General features: G+C 33.8%; 1 protein-coding gene across 2 annotated transcripts; it reads left to right on the forward strand.

The window, feature by feature from the left end:
- The first annotated feature begins 582 nt into the window (after nucleotides 1-582).
- On the forward strand, nucleotides 583-19,070 carry LOC131639360 (E3 ubiquitin-protein ligase BRE1-like 1). 2 transcript variants are annotated; one of them, XR_009294928.1, is made up of 20 exons: nucleotides 583-1,127; nucleotides 2,106-2,267; nucleotides 2,390-2,474; nucleotides 5,820-6,047; nucleotides 6,140-6,301; nucleotides 9,063-9,256; nucleotides 9,346-9,429; nucleotides 10,943-11,062; nucleotides 11,174-11,360; nucleotides 11,454-11,614; nucleotides 11,696-11,767; nucleotides 13,381-13,457; nucleotides 13,717-13,911; nucleotides 15,012-15,084; nucleotides 15,216-15,302; nucleotides 15,917-16,054; nucleotides 16,130-16,332; nucleotides 16,418-16,583; nucleotides 18,364-18,587; nucleotides 18,701-19,070. XR_009294928.1 is itself a non-coding variant. In XM_058909862.1 (19 exons), exons 1-19 carry the CDS (start codon nucleotides 1,017-1,019, stop codon nucleotides 18,493-18,495), a joined length of 2,637 nt encoding a protein of 878 aa, XP_058765845.1. In that variant the 5' UTR covers nucleotides 583-1,016; the 3' UTR covers nucleotides 18,496-19,070. The 2 variants fall into 2 exon arrangements, 1 of the variants encoding a protein (XP_058765845.1); XM_058909862.1 differs by having other exon boundaries at nucleotides 18,364-19,070.
- The last annotated feature ends 1,677 nt before the right edge of the window (nucleotides 19,071-20,747 follow it).

Genomic DNA, 20,747 nt, shown 5'->3' on the forward strand with positions numbered 1-20,747 from the left:
TAAAAGGTTGTTTAGACACAATTTAATTTTGGTGCTTTCAATTTTCTTCCTGAATTTTTTAAGACACAATTTAATGTTAATTATTCTTATTTTTTTTTCCACAAAATGTTAAGTACTTTTAATATATATTTTTTCTATTAAAATTTTATATCTGAAACAAATGTGTTTCCGTACCAGAACCCGTCCGAACGCACGAGTTTGTTACTACATCCGAAAAAAATTCAATATTTAAGGATTTTATCCAAAAAAAAAATACAGGGACAAAAATTAAAAACACACTAACGGATCAACCGACTATTTAAGCCTACTATTTTTTTGATAAATAAGAATATTTTTAAATAATAACTTTAACTTATAAGACTAAATATCATATTTATTAAAATATGATATTTCTCAATTTGGTATTACCATAATTATAAAATTTCCGAAAAAAGAGTAAAAAGATACATATTCGTATAGAATCACAATTAATCAACTCAAACATGCTACATCCGTTTCGTTCACTCACGCGATTCACACATTGACCCCTTCCCACACGCATGAACTCACTTATGAAAAAGTACCCTCCAATACTCATCCAAATTACACTTTTACCATTCTTCCAAACAAAAATACAAAGTACCCACTTTAGTTCTCTCTCCCACTTCGTGTGTTTCTCAGAAAGAGAGAATATGCAAAGAAAGAACTTCTAGAGAGAGAAACAGTTAGGAGAGAGAAACAGATTGAAACCTTGTTGCAACAAACTCTCAAACTAGATAGATAGAAAAAGAGTAGTTTAGACGAGTTTATGTTTTTTGTTGTGATTTTTTTTCCAGTATTTTGGGTTTTTATTAGGTTGGGTTTGAATTAGGGTTTTTGGAATTGATTGATTAGGGTTTTGTTTTGTAATTGAAGTTTCTGATCGTGTTTAGGGATAACTTTGGTAGTTTGTGAGTGTTTTTTTTTTCAATTTAGCTTTTTGAATGTTTTGTGATGAGTGAAGCTAGTGTTTTCTAGGGTTTGTGTGTGGGGTTTCAATGGGGAGTATGGGTGAGTATGCTAGAAAACGGCGTCACTTTAGCTCCTTGTCACCCACACCTGAACTTGCCAAGAAGTTACCATTCTTGCCTGTTTCTGAAGATAAAAAGGTAGCTAAGATTTCAAGTTTTTATATTTTGATGCTTGTGTTTAGTGTGGTTAATTGTTGCTTTTTGCTTGAATTTTACTTGTTGATTTATGTATAATGATTAAGTGGAAATTTGTATCTGTTAAATTTTATTCTGAAAGTTGCTTATGTTTGATTTTACTTGGTTGCTCATTTATTTTTGTTTGACTAGATAGCTGCTTGCTAGTTCTTTGTTCTTCCATGAAGTCAAAGGTTTTTAAATCAAATTTATTATGAAAAATGGTTATGATTTTATATGATAGTCATATCCTAAACCAATTGTTCTCGATCTCTATAATGATAGAGACCAGTAGTTTCTAGTACTAATTTTTGTAGTTGATCTGCCCTAGAGGTAAGACTTGTTTGATGTTTACCAAGTTATTTTACCGAAACACTCCCTGTCATCTGCCGAGTACACCTATTATCCGTCGGTTTCCCTTTTCTGGTTTCATTTTGCTTAGAATATAAAAAAAAGTTTTATTACGGCCTATCCTTTTGCTCCCACCATTTACTTTTCTAACCTAGGAGTTTAGGAGCCAAACTATGTTGTTGATTGGGAATTGATGAATTTGATGATTGATCAGTTACTCTTAGTTCCAAAGGTGGTAGTTTTACTAGTCTAAAGACTGGAAATTCTTTAACACCCTTAAATCATTCAATCCCGTGATTAGCAATGAACACTGCTGAGTAACTAGAGCAACAATGAGTGATTTAGTTTCATTGTTTATGTAGGATGATACTGATTTAGTTTCATTCCTTCATAAATTATTGCATTTGTATATATTTAATAATCCAAATCTTGTTAAAGATTTTTACCATATGGTAATGAAGGTCACTATATGTCATATATTTAATGCATCAGATAGATTTCATTTATGGATCTACCATATAAGCTGAGCTGTGCTAATAAGAAGTGTCACTATTTGTATTTGAACTTATGCATTCTCTTCTTATGTTTTAGCTTGATATTGCTGTACTTCAGTATCAAAATCAAAAGCTTACGCAGAAATTAGAGACTCAGAAGTTAGAATATGCAACTTTTGAGAATAATTTTTTTCAACTGAAGGAGAGGCAACAGTCATATGATTCTACTATAGCAGTAGTCAAGAAGTCTTGGGAGCAGGTAGTTGGTTCAATTTCATTCTGGCTTCCTTCTGTAATATTATATGATTACCTTACTTTTTAGTTTTCTTATTGATTAACATCACTATGGTATACTAATTGTTGTCCATCTTCTAAGCATAGCTGGTTAATGATTTAGAGTCGCGTTCTGCACACACAAGGGAGTCTAACCGCAAAGCATATTCCAGATTTGTATCAAGTACAGATGGTGAGGATCATTTGCTCACGGCCTTTAATTTCTTTTGTTTTCTTGTTAGAAGAATATGTGATTTAATTATTTGTTTAATTGCATGTATTGCCACAATGCATTTTTTATGTTCATTAAATTTGAGCTTTGATTTTTCTCTTTGGCGGATAGGATTAAAAGTTTAATTTAAAGTTGCCTGATTATATAAATTAAGGGACATTGATTGCTAGCAAGTTCATTCTTAATAATATTTTGAAGAGCTTTCAGTGTTGGGTGTAGATTATCAATGCAAACACCAGTTGTATTATATACTTTACCCCTCGGGGTCTTCATTGTGGTCCTTCATGAAGTTACTTACAAGTTTCATTTTGCGTGCCCTATAATTTGAATTTTTGTCAGTATAATCATAAAAATAATTTAAACTACAATTTTGGAATCTTTATTTATTCAACAAACGAGTTAATCTATTTGCTTATCGCTAAGAAATATTTTCCAAGGAGCCAAACGACTTAATCTAATAGCACAGTTTTTTATACCATGCAAAAGCTAATTGTAGCTCCCAGTTGCCTTTATGTCTTGTAGAAATCCTGTTGGAACCTTAATGAGGTCAATACTTTGGCTTTTTGAAATTTTATATGGCCATGATGTTTAATTCTCATTAGGAAATTTTTGCTGTCCTATTAGGGGTTCAACTATTTGGGACGTGAACTTTATGCTATACAGGTTGTATTCGGTGGTTTAATAAATAATGATTAAATGTTGCTTCTATGATTTTACCACAGCATCCCGTGTTTGGCATTACTATTCATAGTGATTGTAATTCCTTTAAGGGTTAGAGCTTTAATTACAGTAGTTCTCATTTAAATTTGGACGTGTATAGATTTGATTGTAATCTGATGTTTCTTTTACAGAACATAATATGGAAATTTAACTTATTCACCAAGTTTGCTCATTATTTTTGTTCAAACCCAGCTCTTGACCTGGGATACATTTTTCTTGACTACTGATTTGTTTCTTTCAAAGTAAGGCATGTTGCTTTTCTTTTTTCATTTGCTGGCTTCGTTAGAAAATCTTTCTTATATATACCTTGTTACATCATGCCTTTGGTTATCAGTTGAGTCTTTCATAGTCACCGGTGTTTGTAATCTAATCTCCGGCTAACCACCAAGTACCGATCCAAGTTTCCTGATATATTGGCTTTACTCCTTGAATCTAACCTTAGGTTGTTAATGCGTAAAATGTTTGCTGATTTGCTAAAAGGATGGAAGCTAGTAAAATGGAATTGGATGATTTTAGGTTCTATTGTTCTAACTGTTTAAATTGGCTAGGATGGAATTGAATGGAACTTGCTGAATGCATTTCATTTTATTAAACTGCATTCCATACCCTTTTTCTTCCTCTCCAGTATTATGTGATGGAACCATCTTTTCTTCCTGTTACATTATAAAAATATTCAAACAATGGAATTGTCATTCATTATGTTTCATTTGAGTCCATTCCATTCCAATAAAGAAAATTTGTGATGGTCCTCCATCTGCCATCGATAGGTTAGGGTGTGCTTAGAAAGGTATTGTGGAGTGCCGCCCTGTTAGAAAGACGGTTTGATATAATTGCCCATATATTCAAGCAAATAAGGATATCTAAATAGAAAGATTTGACTTAATACTTATACTTATGATGGATGAGTGGACACTAAACATGAATGGATTAGTAACGAAAAGATTAGAGAGAGCAGGAAACACCTACTGCAGAAAATAATAGTCATGCCTTAGGTGATTTTGTATACATGGAGAAGTCTTGTGGAGGTACTTGCAAGTGGTTTAAGGTAGAAAGAGACTTAAGAGTTTTATAGGTAAACTATTAAGGAGGATTTAAATCTAAATCGTTGTCACCAAACATGCTTTATGATAGGACAGTTGACATTGTTTACCTATGTAGTTGACTCAACTAGTAGTAAAAGGCTTCGATGGTTGTAATGAGATTTTAGAGCAGCAATGCTAGATGCGTGCATGTATTATGTCATACTGCTTGCATGGAAATACTCACTGGTCCTTTGATTCCACGACCACGTCCAAAATAGCATTTCCACACCAAGCAAAACACTAGTATAATTAATAGCCATTCATTCATTTTTTCAATGTTTAGAACTATCATTTATGCCTTCTGTTAGTTGTTTACTGGCTATGAAGCCAAGTAGTGTGCAAGAAGTGAATTATTTGGTGCATAATTGTATAACCTTGAAATATTTCCATCAAAACTAGCACTGTTTTCACCTTGATTTACTTTATTGTTTAAAAATATATAATAGGAAACATTATTCACTTATTTATTGATGTGATTACTAGGAGACCAAATGGTTAGCTTAAGCTCATCACACATTTTCTTTTATATTATTTTTGGTAAATCTTTATATTCACTAATAACTAATAATGATAGTAATCAAGAGGTCCACATAAGTTAATGTATTCCACTGTGGATGAGATTTAAGTGAAAACAGATGATTAATTCCTGAAGGGTTCTTCCTCTGTTATCAATAGCATGCTTTATCATCGTAGAGCAGAGGATGTTTGCAATGTAAAATCAATAGGGTCTGTGATAGTATACTGTCTTGCACACATCTTTTGCAACAGTGAGCCCTTCAAAAACCCAGTGGTGCTTTCAGGAAAAGTTCCATTGGTTTGTTTTCCCCTCCTCCTGCGCAACCTATCTTTGTTGCTTTGTTTTCCATTCTAATAATCAATATCAAGTTGGTTGGGGACCACAATGTTGCTTTGTTTTGGGTCAGTTGCTACGCGCTGCCGTTCTGGTTGGGAATTGATGATTATGGGTTCTACCCTGTTACTGCTTCTTGTTACTATTTTTCGGTTACAAGAAAAAATGCAATAAGTCGAATATAGATAAAATTTATGGACAATTTGAATATTTTTCAAATTTTTTTCCTATCATGTTTTCCCTCTTCACTTCTTCCTTCCTTCAAACAAGCAGAAAATTTTAATTTCTGAAGTTCTCATTCTGTTGTATTTTCTTTGGTCATTCCAAATATAGTATCACAATATAAGTATTTTAAGATAGTTTTATATGCAGCAGAAAATCTTAGATGTATATGTTCTTAGGTTTATATTTCAATTATGCTTCATAATTCTTAATGGAGTTTTTTAATCCATCAATACTGCGTTCTACTCAAAGAGGCCTTTGGAAGTTTGAATTACCTTCAGTGATAAGTGCTTCAATACCTATCTTTCTTGAGGTTACAGTTTCTTTGCTTAAATTGCTGAATTTTTTGATATTACATTGGGATATGACATTAATTGTTTATATGTCGGGGAAGTATATCAGCTAATGAGGATTCTTTGATTTGTTTGCCAGATGGTAGTTCGTCTTCTGTTCAAGATGTTTTTCTTAGCCGACTTTTGCAAACTGGTGCAACTGAAAGTTCCTCATCTTCTCACTTCGCAAATGAGATGGAGCAACATAGAGAAATTACTGCTGAAAAAGCTAAAAGCATTTTGAATAATATATTGACATTTATTAATAACTTTCGGTGTTTAAAAGATGGATTTCATACTGCACTACTGAAAAAGCTTCGAGGAGATGGTAATCTATAAGTGCTTAATTATTGTATGTGATTAAGCCTTATTCTCAAAGTGAAGTCTCTTATCTTACTTGGTTACACTGCCTGTTTATAGTTTCATGTGGGCAGATGTTATCCAATGATCTGGAGGTGGAAAGTAAAAACTTGAGATTGACATTAAGTGAACTTCACTTAAAGCACAAGTCTTTAGCAAGTGTTTTCCGAATTCAGAGGGATCTGGATGCAAAAAATAAAGCCGAGCTTAAACAATTAAAAGGTAATTTCTCTCTACTATGATCTTAAGCAATCAATCTTATCCTCATATTGTAAGATATACCATGAAATCTATAAAGTGACATGTTTCAAGTACAAAATAGAAATAAAGTTGAAAAGTGTATAGAAATTTCAATGGCTGTAGAGTATGCATATGAAATCTATAAAGTGACTTGTGTACTTGAGTTATATTTTTGGTAAGAAGTTGAGGGTTTAATATGTTTGATACTCCCTCCGCTCCGTTATAAGTATTGATTTTTGGTTACTTCTTAATTGTCGTTTTCAAAGTTCAAGGTAGTATTAGTTATGGTTTTTGTGAGGATTATCCCCAAAGTAATCAAACACAATATCTTATGTAGGATCGGTAGCTGGTAGACTGGCGTAAGATCGTATAATTAGGATCGTAGCACGTCACATAAATTCTGACTAAAGCGCAAACTTGTAATTTCACATATACCCCATACAGAAATTTCAATGGCTGTAGAGTATGCATATGACCATGGTTGTGTTTACTTGAGTTATATTTTTGGTAAGACGTTGAGGGTTTAATATGTTTGATACTCCCTCTGCTCCGTTTTAGGTATCGATTTTTGGTTACTTCCTAACTGTCGTTTTTAAAGTTCAAAGTAGTATTAGTTATGTTTTTTGTGAGGATTATCCCCATTGTAATCAAACACAATATCTTATGTAGGATCTGTAGCCGGTAGGCCGGCGTAAGATCGTAAAACTAGGATCGTAGCACGTCACATAAGTTCTGACTGAAGCCAAAACTTGTAATTTCACATATACTCCATCCGTTTAAAAATGAATGCTGTTTAAGGTTTTTTCACATAGATTAAGGAATACAATAAAGTAGTCCAAAGAAACTGCACTTCTATTAAATTTAACTTATTAATGTGTTGGAAGATGTGTAAATAATAATTAACGGTCATAAGTGAAAAAATATCATTCATTTCTACATTGAAAAGTGAGAATTAAATTCATAAACTACACTTATTTTGAAATGGAGGGAGTAAACACTTACAAAAGCATAAAAAATTATAATACACGGTCAAAATAACCTACAAAATCACAATATTCAATCAGTTCCATAAGTTAATAACAAAATGAAAGATAAAACAGAGTAGTTGCAAGGAGAAGATGTTAAACAAAATGAAAACAGTGATGAAGGACGGTGTCGCAGGGAGAAGAGGACGCCGTCGCAATGAGGACGGTTGGGGGCGACGATAGCAGATGGGTAGGACGGATTGTTGTAGTTGCAGAGAAAAATGGGGAAGGGGAACGTTGAAGTCGCAGAGAAAGGGAGAAAGCCGTCTGTGTTTTAGGGTTAGAGAATGGAACTCAGAATTTCATTTTAATTAAACCGTTTTTTCAAATAAAAACCTGACTTGGTCTGAAAGGCCCAACAAAATATTCCTGCTAAAAGATCTAGATCCCGACCATGCCTGCTACCAAGAACAGTTTTGCTGTGATTTTAGGATTCTGCGATCCTACGGCCCAACACACAATCTTGACTAACTTGATTATCTCTCTATTGATGAGAGGGGAAAAGGGTGAAATGAGATAATAAGTAATTAGGGGTATTATAGGCAAAAGAAAAATTATTTCTTGAAAATCAACAAACTTTATTAGCTTCCTTTAAATGCCAATTAAAAGGTAGTATTTTTTAGGGATTTGCCAAAATCCCGGTTGATTCTTGCCTGCTTTGCATGTGGTATATAATGCATCTTAATTAAATGACTTGGGAACTTTCAATAGAGTAAAGAAGAAAAAATTTACCAATCGTTAGTTGGTCCAGTGGTGATTGGCGCTGGACTTGGTAGGGAGAACCACGGTTCGATCCCCCGCAACTGCGATCGGAAGGGGGCTGAACCCACTTGTTGCCAGAACTGACCCGCGAATCGGATTAAACCGATGGTGAAAAACCTAAGAAGAAAAAAATCAATTATGGATATGATAAGACATCATTTGAAGTAGTAAAAATTATAACCTCACAAAAAAAGAAAACAGGACTTCAAATTCAACGGAAATAACAACTCACCTTGAGCTAAACACTGGAGTTATGTCATAATAGGGTGTTAATTCACATAAAATTTGAATGGGCAAAATTGCCTCCTTGTCTATACGTCATTACTTTTAAGTTCAAAAGATGTCAAGAAAAATTGTTGGAAAGTAGGGCACACGCCAAAGCAGGTCAAGGAAAACAACACGCACTGAGCTTGGGCATTATAAGCACATGTTGGTGGGTGAATAGACTCTTTTGCCTTCATCATTTAGATTAATAGCAGTGGGTCTCTTGCCCTTATACTATCGCTACAGAAGAGGCGTCTATGACTCACTCTTTGAGTGGGTGACTTAATTAAGTTTTTATTTTGTACAGGGTGCATTTTATGCTATATTTCACAATTTGAGATTCAAACCATGATTTTGAAAACCATGAACAAATGTATAAATAGTAGATGGTCTTAGGTCTATTAGAATTCCAATGGCACTTGAGCAAACTTAACTTTAGGAAAGAGGCTGGATATCATACAAACTGAGACCTAATAGAAGAATTGAATGATTTTGTTCATTCAAGTAGAGTAAAGTTTGAGTGCATAGGAACATTTGTAACATATATTATATAAACTATTACAATTCTGTTTGTTCTCTTTCTGAGGACAAGAGTGAAAAATTAATTTACTCCTAATAGTAATTTAAATTATGCTTTGAAGGTTGGCATTTAATATAAAATTCATTTTTCTTGCTCTCAATGACTTACTTAGGAGAACTGGAAAGCATGGTCTCAGAGTTAGAAGAAAACAATCACAAACTTGCAACTCTTATGGTAGAAAAGGATGCAGCCAAAGGGGCAGTTCTGCCAGTATTAACTGTTGGGAATACACACATTCCTAATGATAAGATCAGAGACAAACAAAAGGATTTACAAGATATGGAATCTACTTTGAAGGAGCTACTGGTATAATTTCTGATTTTTTAAATATATATTTTTTTTAATTTGGTTGTGTAATTTATAGGATATTTTATCTTAATTATTGAATTTCTTAGAACCAAGCTTCAACACGATTAGTGGAACTAAAAAGTCTTCATGAGGAAAGAATAAGGTTATTGCAGCAGTTGTGTGATCTACAGGTTTGTTTTCATTGTTTAATTCTCTACTTTGGTATTTTCACCCATATAGTTCCCTATCCCGCATCTGGAATCTGTCATGTAATATATTTTATATTTGTTAAATGATTAATGCTATATATGGACTATTTTTTACACCAATACTATACAGACTATAAGTTAATAAAAACTAAAAATAACAATTGAGTCTGGTTATTAAATAATTTAGTCTAGAAATAGTTAATACTATACGTATACATTCTATTTAACTTCATATTTTTGTTACTATTTTATGAAGTATATACCCACTTCATAGTCACCGAATTCGCTTCCCTAACAAGGGAACTGTGAATTTGTTTGCTGGTACTGATTCACAGTACTTTTGCGGTTTGGTTCATCCAAATTCGTCTAGAATTTGCAGAAGACAACATAGCAGAAAGATGGAAGAGAGAACCGTAAAAAAATCTCACAGGTTTTACGTTTCCAGTTTTGAATTCCAGCTTTATTATTGCATATGAAGCAAGAAATCGGAAGGGGCAATTTCGTACTTGGTTTCCACACCCATCCTCTGATGAATTGCAGTGGAGAAGAACTGAAGGAAAGATGAGTGAAGAAGATGAAGGGTTTCTTTTGGAAGAAAATAAGATGAAGGGTTAATTAATAAGAAACTCATATTATTTTTTTAAGGAAGGGACTCATTTATTTGGTAAAGATAATGTAGTGTTTTTTGACTGAAAAACTATTATTATTTTTGGTGACTGTCGGACAATCCATTTTCATGATGACTTCAGTATTCTCATAAAAATAGTGGCCAGTTTAGTATTTAATTATTTGTAAATTGATTGCTGTTTTTTAAATGAATGTTAACTACACTTATTATTTTTTTTTTTTTGAAAAAATGTTAATTACTCTTCTTGATAAGACATGCATAGATACCTGAAGTATTAATAGTAGTAAAAAAAATATTAGTTTGAAATATGGAATCAAATCAGTGGAGGAAAAGAAATAATAATATGGTTCTGATTCTAGGCCCAAACCACTTATCACTTATTAGAGGCCCATGATTCACTTTATGTAAATAAAAATAAAATAAGAATTTAAACCCTGGCTAACAAGAGATACACGTCGTGAGTATTAATGTTGAAGAAGGTTGGAAGTGCTGAACTTGTCAGAAAATGCGAAAGATGATCGGAAAACCTGGATGGAGTGATTCCAGAGTGGAAAGAAGACTGTCGAAAAAAGTGAGGAAGTCTAGTTTACCTATTGTTTTTGAGCGTGCTCTTCCCCTTTCCTGGTATGATCTGTAGCACGCGCCCAACATTGTGATTTGGGCAGCGGCCTCTATGACCGAACCTTGAATATGCGGCGTTACTGCTGCAGTACAGTGTCCATTCTGCCCGCCTCTATAGTGCCACTATTTAGCACTATTGACACCCTAGGTTTTACTATTTTTTATGATTATGATGTTATACACATTTGTTTGTATATTTTCCTTTTCTATCACAGCATAATTTTTGACTTCAAATGATTACATCAGAACACATTGAAGAATTTGAAGTGTATTACCTCTTCCCATGCGTTCCAATTGGTTAAAGATCAGATAGAAAAATCAAAATCGGAAGTGCAGGAGTATCAGGCCTTATATGAGAAACTACAGGTTGTTACTGGTCGGTAGTTTCATTTGTTCCTTGTGATTGTTATCCCATTTGCTAGGATATATTTCTGATGATGACATTCCTGCTCCGGATTATGCTATATATACTTGTAGGCTGAGAAGGATAATCTTGCATGGAGGGAGAGGGAGTGGTACATTAAAAATGATTTAGCTGATCTTTTTCAAAGATCTGTGACTGTTTCTGATCTTAGAGTTGCTGATATACGCACTGAGATACAGAAAATTATCAAGCAAAAAAATGTGATTGAAAACAAGCTTAAAGAGGAAGCAAGAGAACAGGGTTGGTATTTCCCCTCTTTTGCTTGTAAAGCATGATATTCGACTCCTTTATGGTTATAATTATTGATGATGCATTTGCCTGCCTTCGCTTCAGGAAGGAAAGAAATTATTGCTGAATTTAAATCTCTGCTTTCTTCGTTTCCTGAGGAAATGGGATCCATGCAAAGTCAACTTAGCAAGTATAAAGAATCAGCTTCAGATCTCCATTCTCTGCGTGCAGATGTGCATTCTATTTCCGGTATTCTTGATCGGAAGGTTGGTGTTTGCTTACATGAACTGTACCTATTGGCAACATAATATCACAGTTCCTTATGAATGTTTGTTTCTAAATACCAGGTAAAAGAATGTGACACATTATCTGTTAGGTCTGCTGGTCAACTTGCTGAGATAAACAGACTGCTTGCTGTGGTATGTTGATCTTTTTGCTCTTGGAAAAAAAACAGTTATACTGGGTTGTTATTCTTCAAACTCGCCCCGTCCTATTTGTAATCTATTGTTGTTTCTTGAAATTTCTGTGACGTAGATGCCAGTATTATGTACCAATCATAACATAAAAAGGTTCTGCAATATAGCTTGTATTTTTATCATTGAAAGGTGTCATTTTTCCTTATTATTATTGAGTGTAAGTTACATGTTGTTAATAGTCTCTTAGTAGTGACTTTATGTGTAGGCAGCCGACACGTAGCTTCCAATTTCTTTGGGCCTGCAACCTTCTGCAGACATGGTGTTCCTCAAATATACCAGACTATGTTGAACAAATCTATATTTCTTTTTATCCACCTTCAATTTATCTTGTAATACTTGGAGGACCTTCCTCAAGTGAGTGACATGGATTTCCACATTTCGGCTGTAAATGAAAATGCCATCAAAGAAGTCCAGTACAAATTTCCTAAGAAGTAGCTTGAGTATTTCATTCGTGAATGATTGGAATGTAGATGGTTCCCCCTTTTTTTCAGAATATCAAGTAGATGGTGCACCTGATATTCCAAAAGTCATTACCAGACACATAGCGCCCTTCACGTTGTCCAAATAAAGTCTTCATAGCATCTTAGAAAACACTTTAGAATGCCTAGTTCAGAGCCCTATAGTCCACACAAAATCTCCACCTGTCATCCTTTTCCTTTACCAGGTTCATTGGACTAGAATATGAGTAATACATGTTCTAATAATGCTTGCTACCAATGCCTTATTCACTTAACCTTTCAGTCTCAACCTTTTGGTAGTTAGGGTACCTATTGGGTCTAATATTACGGGTATGGCTTGTGGTAATCCTTTGGGTGCTTTCGAAACATCTTCAACTCATGCCGAACCTCTTCTACAGCCTCTGACATTTCTTCTTTGCCAGAATAACCTGTTATGGCATTGCAGTCAACAATTAAACTCTGATCTTGTTTATCATTTTATTGAAACTACAGACACTATAGTCTATGCTGTATCAAAATATGCATTGTAATGTTAGGACCTGTGATCCGATTCTATAGGTTTTCTCTCATTCAACATTTTTCATTTGATAATAAATATTGATTGATGCCTCTATTATTAGTTCTGTCTTATGAAGAATAATTTTAATTACTATTTATAATGTATGTCAAGTCATATAAGTGGTTGCTGTCAGGTTTGAATGTATTGAAGGATAGAATTATCTAAGTTAGTAGAAGCCCCACTGTAACAGGTCTAAACCCTGTCACACTGAAGTGTTCCTCTCTAACTGAGCTGTGATCTAACTAACTGACTGACCGTCAGTCACTAAACTGGTTATAGCCAATCTCTCCCTATCCTTTAGGCATCCTTTAAATGGGATTAACCTCTATTGTAGTTGCAACAGATTTGATTCAATCAAATTTGAGAAGCTGAATAGAGCATTATGTTCATACATCTCCACACTTTCTGCATCTATGAATAATTGCAAATTACAGTTTTAGAAATTATATTAGTATGAGTATGAAGGCAGATAGAGGTGACTCTGTATTCCGTCTTTTCCTTTTCTTGTTATAATAAACTTTCCTTTGTTTTTGATACAGGTTCAAGATTTGCGAGTGACTCAGGATGAGATGAAGTTGATACTGCAAATGTATAGACACGAGACGATTGATTCAAGGTTTGAGTTTCAATTCTCAACTTGAATTCATATGATCTTCGAATTGTTCTAGTTTGTATTTTTTAAAACTTGGCTTTAACATTACAAGGAATATTCTTGACGCACAATTTCCAAAACTTAAGATAATAAATTTTTTGAAAAATGACATGTAAAAGCTATGACCATTTTTGTTTAGCCAATGACGAGGTAAAATGATGTGTCTCATCCTTAAGTGCATGAAGCAGGATATGTGGAACACTAACATAAATCTATGTCTCAGGGATGTCATGGAAGCAAGGGAAGCAGAATACAGAGCATGGGCACATGTTCAAAGTTTGAAATCATCTCTTGATGAGCACAACTTAGAACTTCGAGTTAAAACCGCAAATGAATCAGAAGCCAGATCACAGCAAAACCTTGCTGCAGCTGAAGCTGAGATCGCAGACATGAGACATAGATTAGATGATTCTAAAAGGTTAATCTCCATTTAAGTGTTATTAATTGAGAGTATCCTCTAATCTGATGTGCTACTCAGTTTTTTCCAATTGTTGCCTTAAGACACATATATCTATTTTATTTGCCTTGTGCATCTTTGATGAAGTGTTGCAAATGTTTGCATGTACTTTTGTTCTTCTATCTTTTTGGTTATTTGGTTTTGTTTGTCAAGAATAGAGATAGTTTATGATAGTTGGTTCATATGATCTTTTAATTTGTCCTCTCCTATCCTCATTATAGATTCATTGAATGAATTTTTTCATACCTAGTCTCTATTGATTATGGTTTCTAGAGTTGTTATTTAGGAAACATGGCCTCATATTTTTTATACGCTTTTCTGCAAAAGTTTTTGCATGCTTCCAATTATTGAAACCAAGTTACTTTGTCGTTTTTCGTAAATGTTCATTATATGTTGAAGTTATAGGTTTTGGATTAAAGGAGAGAAATAACACGTACTTTGAATATTATTGATGATAGGTTCATACTAACATGATACAAAAGAATAACACTAGCCCCTATTTATAAAGATACAAGACTCATAATCATAAATAAACAAGAAAATAAAAAAACACATATAATGTTCATACCTAAGTAATATGGAAACTGTTAAGAGTTCAAAGTAGAGTTCAAATTTAAGAAGCTATTGTTTTTTATGTTTATGAGTACTTCCATCAAATCTTCCAATCCAAGGACAAAGATGGTTCAGGATAATAAGTCTTAAGATGGTTCAGGATAATAAGTCTTAAGATGGTTCAGGATAATAAGTCTTAAGATGGTTCAGGATAATAAGTCTTAAGAAATGTATCTACAGTCATTCTCATACCTTTGGAAGCATTGGAGTCTCTTCAGCAGAATAGTGACTTACGTTACACTTTGCTTTTCTTCGGTTGATGAATGCATTTTTAATTTTTTTCCGTAAGTAGACTCAAAATTGATGCACACAATGTGAAAGCATGTAAAAGATTTCATGAATCAATGTTTTCGATCTTCTGTTTTCAATTGTATGCTTTAGTTCTACGGTATAATTGCTAATAGTAATCACAGATAATTTTTCTAACGCATGCTGTTTGGTCTTTTCAGGGAGATGTGTAAAATGTCTGATATGTTGAGATCTAAAAATGAAGAAAATGAAGCCTACTTATCTGAAATAGAGGTTGAATTTCTTTTCTTGAAGGAACAGAATTCTTTCCACATGACACTTTTGTCTAATTATTCAGTTTGTAAATTTTTTCCATTTTTTACAATGTTACTATTTACCTATCTCGGCGGATGATTTCCCTACAGACTATTGGACAAGCATATGATGACATGCAAACCCAAAACCAACATCTGTTGCATCAGATTACTGAGAGAGATGATTACAATATTAAGGTATTTATCTTAAAATAGGTTGCACTGATATAAGTGTAATTTGAAAATCATTCTAATTTAATTTAACGTTTTTATCATTTTCATATAAAAAAGACTCAAGTTTCAGTTTGGAAACCTGTAATTAGATATGGATAAGAATTTAAGATTTTTTCCGAATTTACGGAAAAAAATCCTCTTCTCCAGCTGTTATCGATAAACAATAGAAGATGAGCAGACAAGAATACGATGAACTAAATAGAAATGAAATTGAACAAGCTGACTAAGCAGCTCTTCAAGAGACGCATTATGTTGGGCATGCTCTCTTTTATACTACAAAAAATTCCTTGCATATCAAATTTCATTCAATAACCATCAAAGGTTGTATGGTTGAGGGCTGACTGTAAAATCAAATGAAATATGGAGTATTTTAATTTTAAATTTGATTTCACAGCCAAAGAAAATTCTGGATTTGGGCTTGGTTCATGTCATATTGAAATAATCAGATATTATTTGCCTAGAGCAAATTAATTGAATTTGTGAATAATTATTTTTTACACGTGTATTTATGTTTTTTTATGGTGATATATGCTGTTTTTATTGGTTGCATTTTGATGTATGTTGCACCTCTATTGTAGCTTGTTTTAGAAGGTGTAAGGGCTAGACAAAAACAGGATTCTTTGATTTTGGAGAAGCGATTAATGGAACAAGAGAACCAGCAATCAAATGTATCCTTGAATTTATGCAATACCAAAGCTGCAAGAATTGAAGACCAGGTAGCTCGATCTTGATATAAATCATACGTTGTTAGTTGCGAATTTGGAATTGATTTCTGTTTACTTGATATACAGTCGAGGTTTTGCTCAGATCAGATTCAAAAACTTGAGGACAACAAACTTCAAAGTTCTGGCTGTTTGGAAAATACACAAAGAAGGCTATCAGATATTAGACCATCATCGCAACAGGTTAGGGAATCAGTGGTGGAACTGCAAGCTAGAATTACCAGTAGTCGGGTAACTCGTATGGAGTTACAGACCGAACTTGAGAAAGAAAGGTATTTAGTCTAGAATATATTCAAGTTATTCTCTTCAAATGTTACTAGTGCACAAAAGTTATGGAGTTTGTCTTTTTGTTACTAGGTTTGCCCAAAAAACAGTAGAGGAAGATCTGGAGGTTGCTAGGAGAAACTTGTCACAACTTAAAGCACAAAATGAGGATTCCTCGGTAACTGATAAGCTTCAACAGGAACTTGGAGAGTACAGGGAAATTGTTAAGTGCAGTATCTGTCGAGACAGGACAAAAGAGGTAACTTTTTCATTCCTGTTTGAGCTTTTAGATGAATTTATTGAAGTTTGTTAAGCTGCAACTGATGCTGGAGTATCAACAATGGGATATGCCTCAGTTGACTAACTGAGCTCCCTGTGGCCCTGTGAGTGGAAATCCCACGTGGAACATCATGTGTTTAGTGTCAAGCTGACGTCAGAATTGGAGTTACCTCCTTATAGGTTTCCTTTATTTTCCCATTTAGGAACACATTTCTTACATCAAACTGTTGCAACTCCTAACCATAATTGGAAGCAAGAGATCATATTACCCGAATTTTATTCATTTTGGAATTTGCAGTTAGGACAAACGTCTCTAAATAATCAATTCCGTTGGGTTTTTGTGAAACCTATGGCTACCAATCTTGCTCTATAAATCTTGATCAACCCATCAACTTACTTGACTATATACGACTCTAAGCCCATTTGCAACCAAAAGCTTTTTCCCTTTTGCCAAAGTAACTGACTCCCACGTTTTTATTCTTCTCCAATGTCTCCAACTCTATATCCATGGTCTGTTTCCAACTTTTATCCAGGACTACAAAGAGAGTTTTGGGTTTGTGAGCAGGTATGGTGGCTGTTTGGTACACTTATTATTTACTGTTTGGGTTTCTATTTCATTGTGAGGGTGGGTCTCTACTTCATTTTGAGTGATTGGACAAATATCCTGTAATGTTGAACAATCTGATGTTAAAAAGTTGGACTGTACTCTTGAGCGTGCATTGATTCAAGAATGGCTTTTTCCCTTTTCTGGAACACCATTTTTTTTCCAGATCTTGTATCAATTTCAGATTCATGTTCGGTTTCAGGCGATTAGAATAAAACAAGGTTGTTTTGATTTAGGCTGAGGTACATATCCTTAACTTCCCTTAAATTTTACCCCTGAAAATATTCGTGTGAAACAAGCTTCCTCCCCTGGAAAGGGTGCATCCTGTTACATCTCCAATGCCAGCCACAATTACAAGTGTACGATCTGCAGTAACTACTTATTGCGAGGAGTAGGGGAGAATCCAGAGAACTATTTAGGTATCATAAGGCTTGTGGCAATGTAGTCTTAAATCCAGACTAGGGTGAAAGGGATTTTTAAGAAGATAATAAATCTAAATAAAGGTGAAAAATATGTTTTACTCAGCCTTTTTGATCCACTGATAACCAGCTTAGATACCACTTGATAAGAATCCAAGTCCATGACGAATCCTCAATTATAAACTAGCTATTAAGGGGGAAGAACCAAGCCACATAAATACTCCACTGAGCATCCTCAATTATTAGGCACCCCATAATATTCAAGTCCCTATCACTCTGCACCATGTGCACTTTATTTTTATATTTTCCTGTGTAATATTGCAATACCTTTTTCTTTTCGCATTCTGATATTTGTCATTATAAATTGATTAACGTTTGAAGTTCTCTATCTTCCCCTTTCTCTTTTCATTTTTAAGATTAATTTTTCTATGAAACCAAATGAAAATTTATGGTTTCAGATATTTTTTGGGTGTATGTTTGTCTTTAATAAACTTAATTAAGCCTACAGTTGCATTATTTTAGATTGATATCAGTTCCGTCAACAAGGAAGAAATATTAATCCACAGATACTTCTTATACTTGGATAAAGCTACCATGTGATTTCCCCATTTCCTTAATTTATTTTGCTGCACGTATGGTTGGATTGATTGTAAGCAATATGATCTATTGTGAATTAAAATTTGGAAAAATATATCTCCTTTTTGGGTGTTTCCTCATATTTTCAAATTTTTTGTTAGGTGGTAATTACAAAATGCTACCACTTGTTCTGCAACTCATGCATCCAAAAAATTGCTGGGAGTCGGCAGCGCAAATGTCCCCAATGTAGTGCATGCTTCGGGGCCAATGATATTAAGCCGGTTTATTTGTAACTATGTTCCACCGCTGAGATCAGGAACATTGGCAACAATCCTTGAGTGCCCTGTCTCCTTTTCTTTTGTACCATAAATGATTCTTTTTGCCGGTACTTGAAGTTTCTTAGTACCACATGTACTCTTTCTTGAATATGGGATGTTTGGCACTACTTTCATCGAAAAGAATTTGAAGCCACCTGAAAAGTGAAATCTGCCTTTGCAGGTTTATCATAATTCTTCTTCCAATGAGATTTGGAGAGGCCATGAAGGTTGTTGCTCTTTGACTGTACAATTAATATTTCAAAATATTGGTTGCCTGAATTGGCCATGATGGCTTTATGCCTTGGAAATTAACTCATAAGAGAGTAATGATCAATGTCTTACTCTTTAGATCAATAGTTCTTTTTGCTGCTGCTATGGCAGAAGTTCAAATTTTTGCTTCAGAGAGGCTTGTGTTGTACTTGTATATATCTTAGATTTATAAGGAGTTCGTTCAATTTTGGTTTATTATAGCTTGTAATCTTATACATGATATGCCAAAATATCATTGTAATTGATGTGTTGTAATCTATGAATGTTCATTTTATCTTTCATTATAGTTTTTATTCTAGATTATATCTTCCCGCTTGCATTTTTTTATATTGGTAAGTTAAGTTGTTGGACTCTGAACCTTTCAACTCTGTTCAAAATGTGCAACTTGTTGAAATGGCTGTAATTCTTATACTTACCAACATGGGGTAAGTTAGTGTTTTAAAAGATATAAATGCGTTTTAGAGAAATGATTTTTTTTTTTGCCTATATAGTGGTGACATGACAGCTGATAGATATTTAATTATTTAATTGTTTGATTGAGGACTAGGTGAGTAAAAGAAATATGTCTGAAAGTCAATTTGAATGAATTTTAGTTTTCCTGAAGAATATTTTCGTAGTTGTACGTAGGGGTGAAAATAGGCCAGGCCAATAATAGAGGCCTATAGGCTAGCCTATATAGGCTCAGGTCAGACCACATTATTTTTAAATAGAAAAGGCCTAGGCTTCTTTATAAGTCTATTTTGTTTAAAAGGTTAGGTCTCAGGCCCTAAAAAAAGCTTTAGCCTATTTAGTTTAAAAGGCTAGGTCTCAGGCCCTTAAAAAAGCTTTTTAAGCCTGCCTATTTAAATAAACAAGAATACTTTTTTTATGATCATTATATTATGTTGTACTTTTGAATTAAAATACATAAATAAAGTATAAAACTTAGTTATCTTGAAGAACTTGTGAAAATAAGATGAAAACACCATATGAACATTATTTTCGTAAGTTTTCTTAAGCAAATAATCTCCTAGAATTTATGCTAATACGTAAGTTAAAGTAAGTTAGTCTATTTAAACATTATTTTAATTGCATATTTACATATGTCTAAAATAAATAGGCTTTTATGTAGGCTAGAAGGCTACCCAGGCCTTAGAAAAGGCCAATCTCAGGCCTAAAAAATAAGCCTACGACAGGCTACAGGTCAGGCTTAGGCTTCGGTTTTTTTGATAGGCCAGACTTAGACTTGGCAAAGCCTAGTTCGGCCCAGCCTATTTCCACCCCTAGTTGTACGTGATAATACAATTGACTTCTTTTAATTGCTTTTCACATAGAAAGCATATTCGTTTTAAGTTATTAGGGAATTTTTAAATGCAACCCATGATTTTAGTGTACCCTGAAAAGAAATATATTATAGTGCCCCTAGATTTCTAGATGTAACTCTAGACACATTAAACGTTTACCGGAAAATCAACTTTTTTGGAGATGGAGATGTATATTTGAAATAATTTTAGATGGCTTGATGTAGGAAGGCTAGCCACGCGTATTGAAGAAGAAATCGCGAATCTGAAAAAACATTTTTAAATTTAAGAAATTTTTTATTTTAATATTTTAGCAATTTCTTTTTTTATTAGTTTTATTAAATTCTGTTTGCGATTAAAAGCCTATAAGATTCATTAGGGTTTCTTTGTTTTCTGTATTTAAAGATCTTTGGCATGACCATAAGGATTATCTTTCATTATAATAGAATCCTAAGTTTTCTTTATTCATGGTGGACTCCAGAGCTTATCTATAGGTTTGCGCTTGCAACCCTGTTTTCATTCAAGGTTTAGTGCTTGCTATTCCTTTAGGGCTTCCGACTGTGTCAGTTGGTATCAGAGTTAAAATTTCTCTTATTCTTTTTGTAGTTTGACAACTATGGCAGATCAACTGGTGACCAAAGCAGATCTTGAGAGAATTACCACGACTTTTACTGCGGC

The sequence above is a fragment of the Vicia villosa genome, unplaced genomic scaffold (genome assembly GCF_029867415.1).
Source record: "Vicia villosa cultivar HV-30 ecotype Madison, WI unplaced genomic scaffold, Vvil1.0 ctg.002602F_1_1, whole genome shotgun sequence".
NCBI lineage: Eukaryota > Viridiplantae > Streptophyta > Magnoliopsida > Fabales > Fabaceae > Vicia > Vicia villosa.

Excerpts from the sequence above, each read along its gene's own strand:
- LOC131639360 (XM_058909862.1), top strand. The coding sequence starts at position 1,017 with ATGGGGAGTATGGGTGAGTATGCTAGAAAACGGCGTCACTTTAGCTCC. Across the intron at positions 2,475-5,819 it reads ATTTGTATCAAGTACAGATG|ATGGTAGTTCGTCTTCTGTT; the intron begins GTGAGGATCATT and ends TTTGTTTGCCAG. Across the intron at positions 11,768-13,380 it reads TAAACAGACTGCTTGCTGTG|GTTCAAGATTTGCGAGTGAC; the intron begins GTATGTTGATCT and ends TTTTTGATACAG.